General features: G+C 41.2%; 1 protein-coding gene across 6 annotated transcripts in view; it reads right to left on the bottom strand.

The window, feature by feature from the left end:
• klhl13 (kelch-like family member 13) overlaps window positions 1-13,645 on the bottom strand; it is a 37,984-nt gene that overhangs the window by 2,306 nt on the left and 22,033 nt on the right. For all 6 annotated transcript variants that reach the window (XM_015030614.1, XM_015030615.1, XM_015030616.1 and 3 more), the window contains 4 exons: window positions 12,645-12,777; window positions 9,922-10,118; window positions 8,044-8,839; window positions 4,083-4,196 (listed from right to left, as the gene is read on the bottom strand). In XM_015030614.1, the coding sequence (XP_014886100.1) occupies window positions 4,083-4,196; window positions 8,044-8,839; window positions 9,922-10,118; window positions 12,645-12,777 (1,240 nt within the window). The remainder of the gene's footprint in view (window positions 1-4,082; window positions 4,197-8,043; window positions 8,840-9,921; window positions 10,119-12,644; window positions 12,778-13,645) is intronic.

The raw sequence follows: 13,645 nt of genomic DNA on the forward strand, positions 1-13,645 counted from the left end.
TAAATAAATAAATCGCCCACCGACGATCTGCGCTCGTTTCTGACGTTACATCCCTCAAAGGTGAACGGCAGAGATAAGTGAGTATCGATCAGTCTTACTACAGGGCTACGTTATCGTGAATGCAGCTCTGTAAGGACAATAAAACCCACTGGAAACTCCAGAACTTCATCCTTTCCCAGAGCACATCTCACTTTTTAGAGGAATTTAAAAGCAGAAATAGTTTAAAATCCCAGAAAGAAAAAACTGGGATGAAAAACAGCTCTGTTTGCTCAATCATAAAGCTGGTGATTTCCCTGAGGTAAACCTGCTTCTTTCCTTTCATGGAAGAGTAGCTTGATGGAAACTTTTTCCCAGAATAATACTTTTGGCCTTTTCAGAAAACAGCACTGACCACAGAAGCCTTCTGACGGCTTGTACCGCGACAATGTGTGCTTGCGTAAACAAAGCCACCATCACAAACCCAAAGAGTGACAGCAGTTATGACAGACAGCTGCTTGTAATGCCTCCCACTTCACACCTGCTTGCTTAATTATCACTGTGACTTCCTCCGGGTCCAGAGGAGACGGGTAACCGACGGCAGGTCAACTTGAACTTCCCTGTCCCCCCAATCCCTGATATTAAATCACAGCGAGATGAAATCCGACTTTTTCGCTGCAGTCTGAGAGCCCCAATCACAAATCTTTTCACCCAAACGTTTAAATCCAAACCACTTCTGGACCCGACTACACATCCAAACAAACCACCCTGCAGTCAATGCTCCACAAAAGGCCGGTGCTGTTAGCTGTGCTTTCATTTGCTTAATGTTAACGTTCTTCCTCTGTGCACGCGACTCAATTTGGGGTCTTAAACCGTTCACACAGAACTCTCACTTAGTAGTATAAACGACCACACTTAAAAATATTGAGCATCAAGATCTGCTTGTCGTCCCTCTCATCTGCAGGAAAGATGCAGCTGAATGTTTGTCCATAGGAATGCCCGAAGCAGGACAGAGTGGTGGCGGTATGACGCTGTGGGCTGTTCTCCACAGGCGGTTAATAAAGAAATGTTTCAGTAAGTGGAAAAAGTCGAGCGGAGAAAAATGTTGTTCTGCTCCAGAGCATTCTTGGCCTCGCAGTTCTCCTTCAAACACAAAAATGTCTTTAAGAGGTTCGACCCAAGCTCCGACTTGAAGCCAATTAAATATCCATCAGGAGACCAGAAAGTGGATGTCTGCTGACAGCCATGTCCAAACTGACGAAGCTCAAGGGGATTGCAGAGAGGAATGGCAGATAATCCCCAAATCCAGGTGTGTTCAGCTGCTCATGTTATTTCATGCCCAAGAGGGTTCAGAGCAGAAGATGCAGCCAAAGATGATTCAACCGGTAGAGTATGAGAGCAGACGGCTTGTTTCAGTGAAGCATTAAAAAAAAAAAAAAGCAACAGTAAGAAAAACAACAAAAAAAGGGGGGGGGGGGGAGAGGGGTTTGTTTACAGGAAAACAAAGCGTGGCAGTAGTTTAGTAATGTCTGAATTGTGCCGAGGCGCTGCGGCTGTGACGGCCTGTGGACTGAGTGCATTTGTCAGGTTCATCCAGCTGACAGAATACCTTCAGACAGCACAGCGGCGCAGACGGAGAAAGTGACCTGATGTGCTGTGACAGACAGACAAGGAAGTGCACTCCGGCGTGGGTCACCTTGCACCGCAAGACTCTAACCCCCAGAGACTATGGGAGCCAGCGAGGCCTCTTAGCGACCTCTTGGAGCATTTTTATTAAAGCTACGTTTCATGCGCACTGCTCGATTCCTCTCTGATAGCAGCTGCAATCATTAAGCAGGTTGTGTTGGGATATTACGCTGCGCAACAGTTCATATTTTTAGGCGGTATGGGTGCATAGCCTGTTCTCACAAAAACAAAATTTATCGCCTGACTCGCCTGATATCGACGTCGTAAAGCTGTATTTCCAGCGAAGGAGGAATAAAAACAGAAAACGGTGAGCGAAGGGAAAAAGTAGCCTCTTTCTCTTCAGTTATTAACAGTGAGAATATTAATAATTTTGACTATTGCACCATCAGCATCTTCTGCTCTTGCTGGTTTTAAATATTCTCTGGTTCTTTAGCTTGAAGTGAAAATGATCCGTCATGTCTCGAGGTACCAGCAGCCGTCCTTCGAGTCTCAGCTAATATTGGATCAAATTAAAAGGGCTACATGTTCTGCCAACTTGTCAATATTTCCCACGGCAACAAGTAGGATGAAATAAGAAACCGATTCCTGAAACATTGAATAATTAAAAATTAGCCCCAGTTAACTTCATTTAGTCCAACTGTGCTGACTACAGCTCGACTCAATCGTAACGTACAACAAAATACAAGTTTCCTAGGAAATTGATCAACAAACATTTGATGAATATGTGAAGGTAATAAAAGGAATAGAAATACTTATTTGGTTTATTCATTTTTCTGTAGCCGTCTCAAACAGCTTTGGTTTGATCCAGGACTGTGCTTCATTTTAACCCAACAACTAACTAGAGCAGTGTTTCTCAACCCTGGTCCTCACCGCCCCCCTGCTCTGCTCTGCATGGTTTAGATGTGCCTGTATTCCAGAACAGCTGATTCAAATGATTGCATGACCATCAAGTACTGCAGAAGCCTGTTAATCACCCAGAGATGCAATTCAGGTGTGTGGCAGAAGGGAAAAATCTAAAACATCCAGGACAGGGGGGCGGTGAGGACCAGGGTTGAGAAACACTGAACTAGAGTAAGCAGTTTTTTAGTCCCATTTCTGACTAGTGTAATTCCGATGCCACTTGACTCTCTCCACACAACTCGGTGTCTAAATCTGGAACAAAATTTAGGAAAAATTTAAATGTTACTCATTGTGACATTGTAGTCACAACGAGTAAAGAATTTTAATTATAGGTGTGCTTTTACTTTAGGAGCCTTTTCCAGGAAGAAGGGCGGTGTTTCAGCCATTTACCACTTAGTGTTTCAAGCCAGGTTTGACATGTCCAAGTAGGCAGATTGCACTTTAGAGTTAGACTACCAGTTAGACGTCATGCCCTCTTTAAAAAAAAACAACAAAAACCGACACTAGGGGGTGCTATTTTTTAGTTCAAGTAGGTGATACAAATCGTCTCACCTGATTGAAAAAACTTTAAACATCTTTGGAATAAGTTGACGCTGTTCAATGTTTGCTGTGAAACCGCCGCCGTTCGCGTTCATGCGTCGCGTTCAAGGAGGTGTAGGAGGAGGAGGATGATGGCTTTTCTTGTGGCCAGGAGGGATTAACAGTGTTGTGTATTACACCTCCTACACCTCCTTCAGTTCTCCTTTCTCCATCCTCCTGAATTCCCCTCCACCAGCAGAAACGTTCGCCCCTTTTGTCGTGCTGCTCTGGATTAGTCACACTGAGAAAATAGGGCTCATCTCCATACCGCGGGATTTGCTTCCAATCGCAGGAACAAGTGTTAATGTGACGCCTAAAGAACAGGCGGTGATTCCCCTCAGGTCCACCGCACGCGCCAAACCCTCCACCATGACATAAGCGTGATGCCAGAGTGTCGACAACGGGCTACTTTCTTCGAGACTCAGCAAGTCAAGCAGGCAAAAGCGAGCATCTGATTCACAAACCAAGGCTTTAAGTAGACAATAGATGCACTGAATCACAATTGTCATAGCAATACCAGTGTGTGCAATGTCGCAGTCGTAAAGGCTGCTTTCTTGCCATATTTGGTAAGGTATTATATTTAAAGTGTTGAGCATCCAGGGTCTGCATGTTAGTGATGTATTTGGCCATTTGGATGGACTGTAAAGGCCCTTTATGTCTGTGCCGGATGGATATATTTAGAAGCAAGTTTAATGAAGTTCGTGGAGAGTGCAGGAAATTTTGAGACAGCAATGAAAGAAAAGTGTCCAGAAAATGCAATTGTAATATAATTAAACCTGGGATTGAATGTTTCAACATTTATTTTCATTTTGACTTTCATAAATGAGCAAAATCCTGCTAAATGTAGTCAAAAATTTTGAGAGCTAATTATACAAAATGTTGTATCTTTTTTGCTTTCCTACTCTTCAGAAGGTTTATACAAACTCCCAGCATGCACTCACCTGAAATGTACATGTAACCACCGTACACCGTCCCAGCGTGGCCGTAATGTGGCTCATTCATTTTGGCAACATACGTCCATTCATTTGTCCTTGGGTTGTAGCACTCCACAGTAGCTTTGAGATGGGGAGAGAGAAAAAAGAGGAAGAAGAAGACCGTATTAGAAGAAAGTGGGTCAAGACGCAACTAAAAGAGGACAAACAGCAGCAAATGAGGCCTTGGAGGGTCTCAGTGTGGGATCTAAAACTCAGATTTAAATACAGTACACACCCCACAGCCCGCCAACCGCTGCTGCGTCCACAGACTGCGCAGGAAATTGGGAGATTGCTAGATCCTTTATCCTAATGCGCCTGAGGATACTTTAGCGAGAAATTTGAAATATCCAACAACGGGGGCGCTGGGATTCACGAGCGATAATCACAGACGAGCGATCGGTTGCTTGTTACGACCCCATAACAAGCAACAAGGGTGTGTCAACAAGATTACTTTGTGCTTGACATAAGATCATAACAAGGCTCAAAGCACTCTTCGGTCTCTGCCATCAATAGCTCCTCATCGCCATGGATGGAAAAGACATGAGCAAGTTATTCTCCTGTAATCACAGGATGAAAACCTGTTGGCTTTATTTACTGCATTCAGGACACGAGTGCTTAACTAGACGTCGTTTTAAACTGAACTGATTGATGGTGAGCAGAAAGAGCAGCAGGTGGATTTGGAGAATTTTAGAGGATTCTGTGAAATCAATGAGACAATTGCAGATGAATGAATCTAATGTAGAAGCTGCCAGCAATAACTCAGTGGCCCGAATTGTCTGTATTCTCATATATTCTAATTTAAGCTTAGAAAACCAGCAAATTGAGTATAAATTAAGTTACACAAATAAAAAAAAAACAGTAGTAGATGTACAGCAAAATACATATTTGTTCTCAGATTTTAAGAAGCTAAATTAACCTAAAGGGAGACGGCAGTGAAGCGAGCCAGAAAGACTTGGTGTGTACTCATTAAAGCAGAAATTCCCCCCGTGAATCCGTCTTCACGTTGTTAAACTTTCCTTTTCTAAAAATCAGGGCATTCCAGACTCAACAATAAAACCACACCCATACGACCCGTCGAGAGTAAACAAACGTAGCGGAGGGGAAGGGCACATCCAGAAATACACCGGGCCTGAACCACATGCAGCGCGAAGGCAGTGGAACGTAAAGCTGAATAAGGCAGTTGTGTAGACAGTCGGTGAGCTCAGGCTCTGTTCTTTGGTCTAATTATAACCCAAAATAGAAGACAGCTCCTCTCCCGGTCTGCTGGAGTTATACGGCCGGATTTAAGTATTGGGTGGCACCTCTTTGTGGTTTAAGGCTACGGGCTGCAGAGGTCCCTGATTGGTTACCAGGCACCAACCGACTGCAAGGAAAACATATAAACAAACATATACATAGACCGATCTGCTCATAAAGCTGGTTTTAAGAATTAAAATAGAAGAAAACAGTGTTACAGCGGGAAGTTTCAGACGGAACGACTTTGCCAACACTTAAAGCTCTGAAGGGCGCGTCAGTCGCTGTCAGTACTGATCCTGTCAAAGCTTCAGGCCGGTCTCAATGTCACACGCACAGAAGAAGAACAGCAAATAACACTTCTCCAGGACAAAGTCTCTGAAATCGTATGCACTGATGTGTTTCTGTAATCGGCTGCAGCAGACTGGGAGGATATTTGAGGTAATTTATTTTATACTACTTATAGATTACTCATGTTAAACAAGCACTTTAAAGACTAAAAATTCATGTCAAATTAAAGGTGCCTGTTGTAGATTTATATTATAGTACAGCGCCTGCGCCAGGACCAGTCCTTCAGATATTTTGTACTGGCCCATTGTGGGGAAACAAAAAACAACAACAAAAAACATAATAAACTCAAATGTTCACAAATCTGAACAGCTTTTATCTTGAAAGTGACTAATTTCTTTTCTTGGGTCACTTACATATTTTCAATATTCTACACTTTTCCGGACTCAAATTTTAAAGATTAAAATGTAATTACTAAGTTGTGTTTTGTTGTCTGTATGTTCTAAAAACCATGGAAAAAGAATGTTGTAAAGTTAAATCCACTTTAAAATAAAACAATTCTTACATTTTACATTAAAACAGCACATTGCAACACATTTAGGCTATAAAACTGAACAAACTGATAGTCTCAGTGTTTTGTTTGATGCCCAACCCTGGTCAAGTTCAAGGTTCAAGGTCTTTTAGTTTACAGAAGAAACAATAAAGGCTGGAAACCAACATTTTTTCATCCTGGTTTCTGCTTTCCATACTTTGCCAGAACTGGAAAATGATAAAACCAAACGTCATGCAAACAAAGGAAAGATTCAATGGAAAGATAGAACTTTTAACAATACGTGGACAAATAAGTAAAAGCTTTCCGACATGTAAATATCACAATGTCAGTGGATTTTAATAATATAAAAGGACTGTTTGGAAAGCAATGTTTGTCTGCTGGCATTTCCAATTATCATAAATGCATCCTCCGAATGCCAACATAATATCCAGCCTGTTGGATGGAGTGTCACCACAGCAGATGCCAACATCCGGCACAGATGATGGCGCCCAAGATGCTAAAGATCACAGAGTGTTGGAAGCATTAATATCACAATCCAATTCCCTAATCGTTGTGCAGCTATTCTGTCGTCGTTCGTTTTCCCCTGAAGTCAAAGGAAAAGAGAACAGAACGGCTCGTGTTTTCAGGATGATTATAGCTTGAGTCAACAAATTGTAAAATACAAGAACTTAAACATTTTTCAGTTTTCGCCCTTAAAGATGATGTGATTTTTCAGTTCTCAGAGGTTGTTTTATTTTTCAGTTACGACGACTTCCGTTACTAGCAGCTGGAAAAATGTCTCTGTACACATCTATAGGAGTCACATTTAACATAGGAAAAAATAGTTACTGCTGTAGAAAAAGACCCCTCGCCAAGCTGCAACTTTATATTTTTCATTATTCATGAAGGAGAAAAAGAATAATCCTTGGTTTCTTTCTAGTACAGTTGCCAAACCTACAGCCATAGCTCAGTCAAGCCATCAATTCCCCCGGCACTCGGCGGTAATGACTTTATGGGATTCTTCTTAAATAAAATTGATTCTATTAAAAATAAAATTGTTGGCATTCTCCCGAAGGCGATTACTTCATCCTCAGTGAGTGAGTCAGCACAGAGTGCCACTATAAAACCTGATGTGTTTGGACTGTTTTGAGATGGTTGAGCTTTCCAAGTTATCAAAAGCACAAGAAGAAACTAGTTTGTCTTGGATTTTTTTAAACATCTAGTGCACAGGTGTCAAACTCTTTTTATGTTTCCCTCTAGGCTCCAAATTACATCAACAAGTTCTTCAAGCTTTTCACAAATCTGCAAAATTCACACAAAACCAACAAATCTCCACATTTTTACTGCAAATTTTCTCAAAAACATTGAATCTGTAATTGATAAAAAGTCACGTTTAACATCATACATTAGCGCAAATATTGTAAAAACTCCTTAAAAACATTTCTACTGATATATATTGTTTTAGTTTTATCAATATATTCTGATACAACCGTCCCTTTGGAACATTCACAATGAAAATTAGTCTGATCTAGAGAGAAACGTGCTGGTTTCTGCTTTCCAAACTTTATCAGACCTGGAGTCAGCCTCATACTGCTCTTGCTCCTGCTTTTCATAAAGTTCTGACCTGATTTGTTTGCATTATGTAGTACTTTTGGTACTCGCCAGTACTGTGCGTTTTAGTCTCGAAGCTTAAAGTATGATTGTGAATTGGCACAATATAAACTGAACTGACTTGGAGCTTGTTGCGATACAGATTTCAAAATAAATCTGTTCACCTAATGATCTGCTCTTTAACAAAAGTCAGTCATACTCATGGTGCCCTTTTGAAAACAACGTGCTTGATAAAAATAAACCACATGGTGGATTTGAACTCACCAAGCTCCCCAGCAGCATTCCTCCCACCTACAGCGTAGAGATGTCCCTTGAGAGCGCTGAGGTGGAAGAAGGTTCGTTTTTCATTAAGGCACGCCACCTGGATCCATTTATTGTAGCGAGGGTCGTACCGGAACACCGTGTCCACTGCTGTTTTTCCTTTGGTGTCGTAGTTGCTTTGGCCGCCCACAACATAGAGAAAATTGCCAATGACGGCAATGCCGTGCTGGTAGCGGGGTGCGTCCATGGGAGCCAGCGCCTTCCACTCGTGGGCCTTCTCGTCAAAGAGCCGCAGCTCCTTGCTGACGACCAGCTGCTGGCGCAGAACGCCGCCCAGAGTGACCAGGTGGGCACTGTCCGAGCGAATGGCTGTCCGTTCAGACTGCATTACTGGCTGCATGAAGGGCATCATTTGGTAATTGCTAGCTTCCAGGAGAAGGTTGACACAAGTGTTGTCTGTGCGCATAAAATCCACTGTCTGTACATGATTGATGAGCTCTTGAGGGTTCATGAGGGGGAAGCGAATGTTCTTCATGAGCTTTGCAGCATATTCCATGCGACCGTCCTCGAAGCGCAGCCAGCGGCAGGCGGCCTTGAACAAGTCTAACTCAGTGCAGTGTTTCAAGCTGTTACTGGACAGCACAAAGGCCAGCCGTTCAAACGGGAGCTTGACAAACTCTCCTGTGCCCAGTAAGGAGGGGAAGTTCTTCAGGATGAAGTTGTTGACGTATTTGTCCACCTCCGTCAGGTTGTACGTGTTGGCGATTCGCCCCACCTCAACGCAGTTGTCGAGTGAAACCTGCGAAATCAGCAGCAGAGTAAGTCATAGGAAACCCGGCAACCATCAGCAGCAGCTCAGATGGCTGGCTGTCACAAAGGAAGAGGGCTAGATTGAGTTTGTAGATTGCAAACAAGGTGTTTAATCCACTTACACATCTTGTCACTTTATGACCAAAAACTCCTGTTTTTGGGGATTTTATGTGACAGAAAATAAAGCAGCTGATAAATGTAAAATGAAGAGAGCAACACAAGCTTTTCGGCATGTGTTGTGTTTTTACACCAACTGAAAAGTGTGGCATGCTTATATATTCAGCCTCCTTTTCGCCCGTAAATGAAACACAGGGCAACAAATTTTGCTGTAAATAATAACGGTTAAATCTAATCTCAGGCATAACTCAACCCACTGTTGAAAAAACTAAAACCTGATGGTAGCATCATGCCATGGGGATGGAGCACAACAATCCTGGAAGAAAACCTGCTGGAGCCAGCAACAGACTGGAGACACGGTGCGCCCTTAGCATACGGCGAGAGCTACAAATGACTGGCTTAGATTAAAGCATGTTGTGTTACAATGGCCCAGTCAAGGTCCAGACATACATCTACTTCAAAAACATTAGCAATACTTGAAAATTAACATCCATGAATATACTGAGGCTGAGCTCCAGATGTTTTGCAAAGGAGCAAAAAATCTCTGGGTATAAGAAACTGGTAGAGACTTGCAGCTAGATTTATAGACTTGCAGCTATAAATCTCACACACTAAAAAGTGTCTCTACAGACTACTTTTTTAAAATCCTTTTATTCACAAACGCTACTTTGTGTTCGTCTATCGCATAAAACCTTGAGAAAACACACTGGAGTTGGTGGCTGTGATATAATGACGAGATCGATAGATGTATGGAAGCTATTGTACATTTTAAATAGCCTGTGGTTAGTCACGAACACATTCCTTAGTATTCATTGGGATTATCTTGACTTCCATACGTTCCCTCACACTTTGTCTCGACAACATCTAAATCCTTTTAAAAACGAGCTGCTGAAGCTCTTCACAAAGTTTTTTTTTTTTTTTAAACATGCAACAGCTCCTTTGTCGTCTCCTTACCCCAGAAATGAGAAAAACCTTGCAGAAGTCCAACACTGGAAGGATTTGTAAAAAACTTGCAGCCTCAAGTGTGTCTTGCAAATTCTCCATGTTGAGTGACAACTTTGCTGTGTAGATAAAGTCGATGATCTTCTTGAGGCCTATTCGGTTTACTCCGTGAAGCTTGATGCACATCAAATCCTGTTCTTTCATTCCACCTGCATCAGGGGAGAGTGGGCGGGGGAAAAAAAAACAACAAAACAAATTACTAAATGTGGTTCTACTCATTACAATAATAAATCGGAGACGGGAGCCACTGGAGACTGGTTTCCTTCACTCCAAGCAGCTCTTCAAGTTGTAAAAAACATTTTTTTAAAAATGAAATGAAACCCAAGAAACAAGCTGAAATTATCAAGTGTTTAGAAAGCATTCCTGCTGCAATGTGCAAATTAACAGTGGCTGGTTTATTATTAACTCATGGTCTATTAAATGTTTCTTAACACAAAGGTACTTCAGAGAGTGGTACGATTGGTAAAAGTAAAGAAGTTTTCAGGTAAAATCCTTATTTTTGCTAAATATTCTAACAGCACTGACAGATGCCCCAGTGAGCGCTGCTGGAGTCATCATTCCAGCGTAAGCCACCCACGGCCCGGTGCCCCTCATCCGATTTCTGACAGACAGGTCAAAATAATAATCAAAGGAGTTCTCCGAGAGACGAGCGGCACTCTCGGAGAACTTTAGAAAGACCTGAAACTAGCAGGTGATCCATGGCCTCAACGTGGTCTCACTTTTTTAAGTTTAGAAAAAAAAAAGTATTCAATTTTACTTTGAAAAAGGCCTTTTAAGGCATACTGGTTGGCAAAACCTCTACAGTGAAGACCAGTGGGATCTCAATGAGGGGGAAAAAAACGTAAAAGCATCGCATTTATACTCTGCTGCTTTTCAATGATTATGTGACAAATTAACCAGGATGCTATTAAGGAGTTGAGAGAAAGTTTTTGAACATTTCATTATATTAACAACTACTTGGGACTTTATAGAATCTGAAGTCCACAAGCATGATTACAATAATCAGAAAATAGCGACTTCTTTTCAAAGTGGACTGACAAGCAACTTGAGATGTGGATCTGTGTTGCTAAGACGATGGGATTTATCACCACTGTCCCCTGCAGCTTTGAAGGCGAGTAAATTACAGTGTGGAGTAGAGCAATATGTCGACAATACATCTCACCCAATTGTCATCTATGCAATTGGGATATTTTACATACAGAGAACTGCTTGAGTGAAATGTTTAGGTGGTTATATTGTCTGTTTGCCAACATACTTGGTCACTTTTATGAACTTTCCCTGTCTTTTATTCCCAAACCTGATCAAGGTGACCTGAGCTACAGACAGCTGGAGTGAACATTCTGACAAAAAGATCCATGAGAAAAATGTGGGTTAAATTCAACCTTTACTGCTATCGCAATATTTAGCAATATCATACTTCCATACAGTTTTCCAGCTCTACTGCAGAGTTATCGGTAGATCAGAGTTTTCCTTGGCAACGCAGCTTGAAGTATTGCCACCACCCACAAATGTGTGAAGCTATTCAGACACATATAGATGGAGCTATAGAAGCTATACATAGCTGTGAGACCAGCTGAACACGCTCCGATGCAGGCGGGGTGGGGAGAGCAGAAGGCTCCAAATCCCCACATAATAATGCTGCAAGATGGGAACTCCCCAGTGCTGGGGTGTCAAGTTAAGAGAAAAATTTGCATTTTAGATGAAGTAAAAAAATAAAAAAAAAATCAACTGACATTTTGTGATTCCTGCTCATTAAAAAGCATACAGGTAATAATAATAACAGTGATAATAATAATAATAATAATAATAATAATAATAATAATGATAATGCATTTTATTTGTTGGTACTTTTGAAGAGACGGACATTGCCAAATAAAACCAATACAAGAATAGATTAAAAAAAGATGAGGAAAAAAAACAAATAAAATTAACAAACTTTCTTTATTTCCTCTTTAAAAAATTATTCGTTGACTTCTTAAAGAGGTTTTAAAAGTCATAACAGGAATTTAATAGAAAACGTTGAGAATATTCATATCTGTAATTATTTATAACATTGACTTGACTGCTGTCTGTTATAAATAAGGAAAATCAACTTCTTGCATCAAGTTTAGATTATACCAGTTAAAACCATCTAAAAGTTGTTAAAATGTCAAATACATCTGGAATGTATGTTACTATACATGAAAATATCAACAGAAGTGACTCAATCATATATTTATGCATATAAATTGTTGACATGTTAAGTCGTCAACTGGTGCTATATAAATAAACTATTTTATTAAATTCACTCTCCTATAAATCCTTTAATAATATATCCATCTACTGAATGTGAGGGAACTTTTACTGATCATATTTTCACAGAATGTCGCTTTGAAAAAGTTCCAACTATCCCTTTAATAAACTTTACAATGTTGATTAAAGGTTACCAACTTTCCTTTACTACTGAATTTCGAGCTTAAACCCCAGTTTCTTTTTACTGCATAGAAAACACCAATTTAAAAATAATTCCTAATACAGGGAAGAACATTGAGGAATTTCTCAATGCAGTAACTGGGTTTCAGTGTAAAACTCGACCCACATACATACGTGACATGCGTCTGTCAAATTCCTGCTTCAGCGCCCCTCTGATGAGCGCGTGCACGCTCTGGCCAGAGAGGCAGAGTTTGCAGACCCACCTGTGAACATAGCTTTGAAGTAGTCGGAGGACGAGGCCATCATTGCGCGGTGAACAGGAAAAGCTTCGTCGCCGTCCCCAGCAACCAGCGTCACGTCACACAGCAAACCTTCTATTCTCAGCTGATCAAATCCCTGAATCCAAAAGGGAAGGGAGGTGAGAGTTATACGAGCAGGAAGTGTTTCTGGCTTCCAGCTTAGGGGACCTAAATTAAGTAGCGGCTTTTTATCCCCTCATCCAGTGACTCCTCAGCTGAGTCAATAACAGACTGAGAAGATCACGTGCTCACCAAAGCTCCTGGTGACAGAAATAAAATTAACTCGCCAGTTTTGTAATTTCCTCAGGTAAATTATTGATATTGCCCCTCGATTTTGCAAACCCGATTTTTATACCTACTACGTCAAATGAGACGGGGAGGGAGGGAGGGAGGGAGGGAGAGGGTTTGGAGGCTTGTGCAAATAACCTGAAAGCATGAAAACAAGTCGATGGTGCTAGAGCTGGGTGAATTTTATCTTAAAAATTCACCACCAGAAACAAACACATTCCAGGATCCGGGTATAAGGTGGGAGATAGGCTAGAAAAATCATTATCATTCCCCCGCAGTGTGCTTTGACAGCAAAGAATAATGAACAGCAAAAGGAGCCAACGGTTTCTCATTTTGAAAGAAAGCTGGTGACCAAGGACAACCGCTGCAGCAAACAGCAGGGACCGCCACATTTTCAGGCCGATCCTCACTTTACACCAATCAATGCTGACATGCAGGGTTAGCCATCAATATGAATAAAGACTCCTGCAGAAAATAAAAGAGGCACTAAACACACATATAGATAATGTAAAAAAACAAAAAACAAAAACTAAAATAAATAAATCTTACATTGAAAAAACACAACAAGAAATGGATTACATTTTACCAAAAGGGATTAAAAATCCGACCTTTAGGCTGACAGCATTTATTCAACATATCAAATATTGGGAAATAGTTTAACAAAAGCAATTTCAGTT

The sequence above is a fragment of the Poecilia latipinna genome, unplaced genomic scaffold (genome assembly GCF_001443285.1).
Source record: "Poecilia latipinna isolate Pla-1442-1.1 unplaced genomic scaffold, P_latipinna-1.0 Scaffold187, whole genome shotgun sequence".
Lineage (NCBI taxonomy): Eukaryota > Metazoa > Chordata > Actinopteri > Cyprinodontiformes > Poeciliidae > Poecilia > Poecilia latipinna.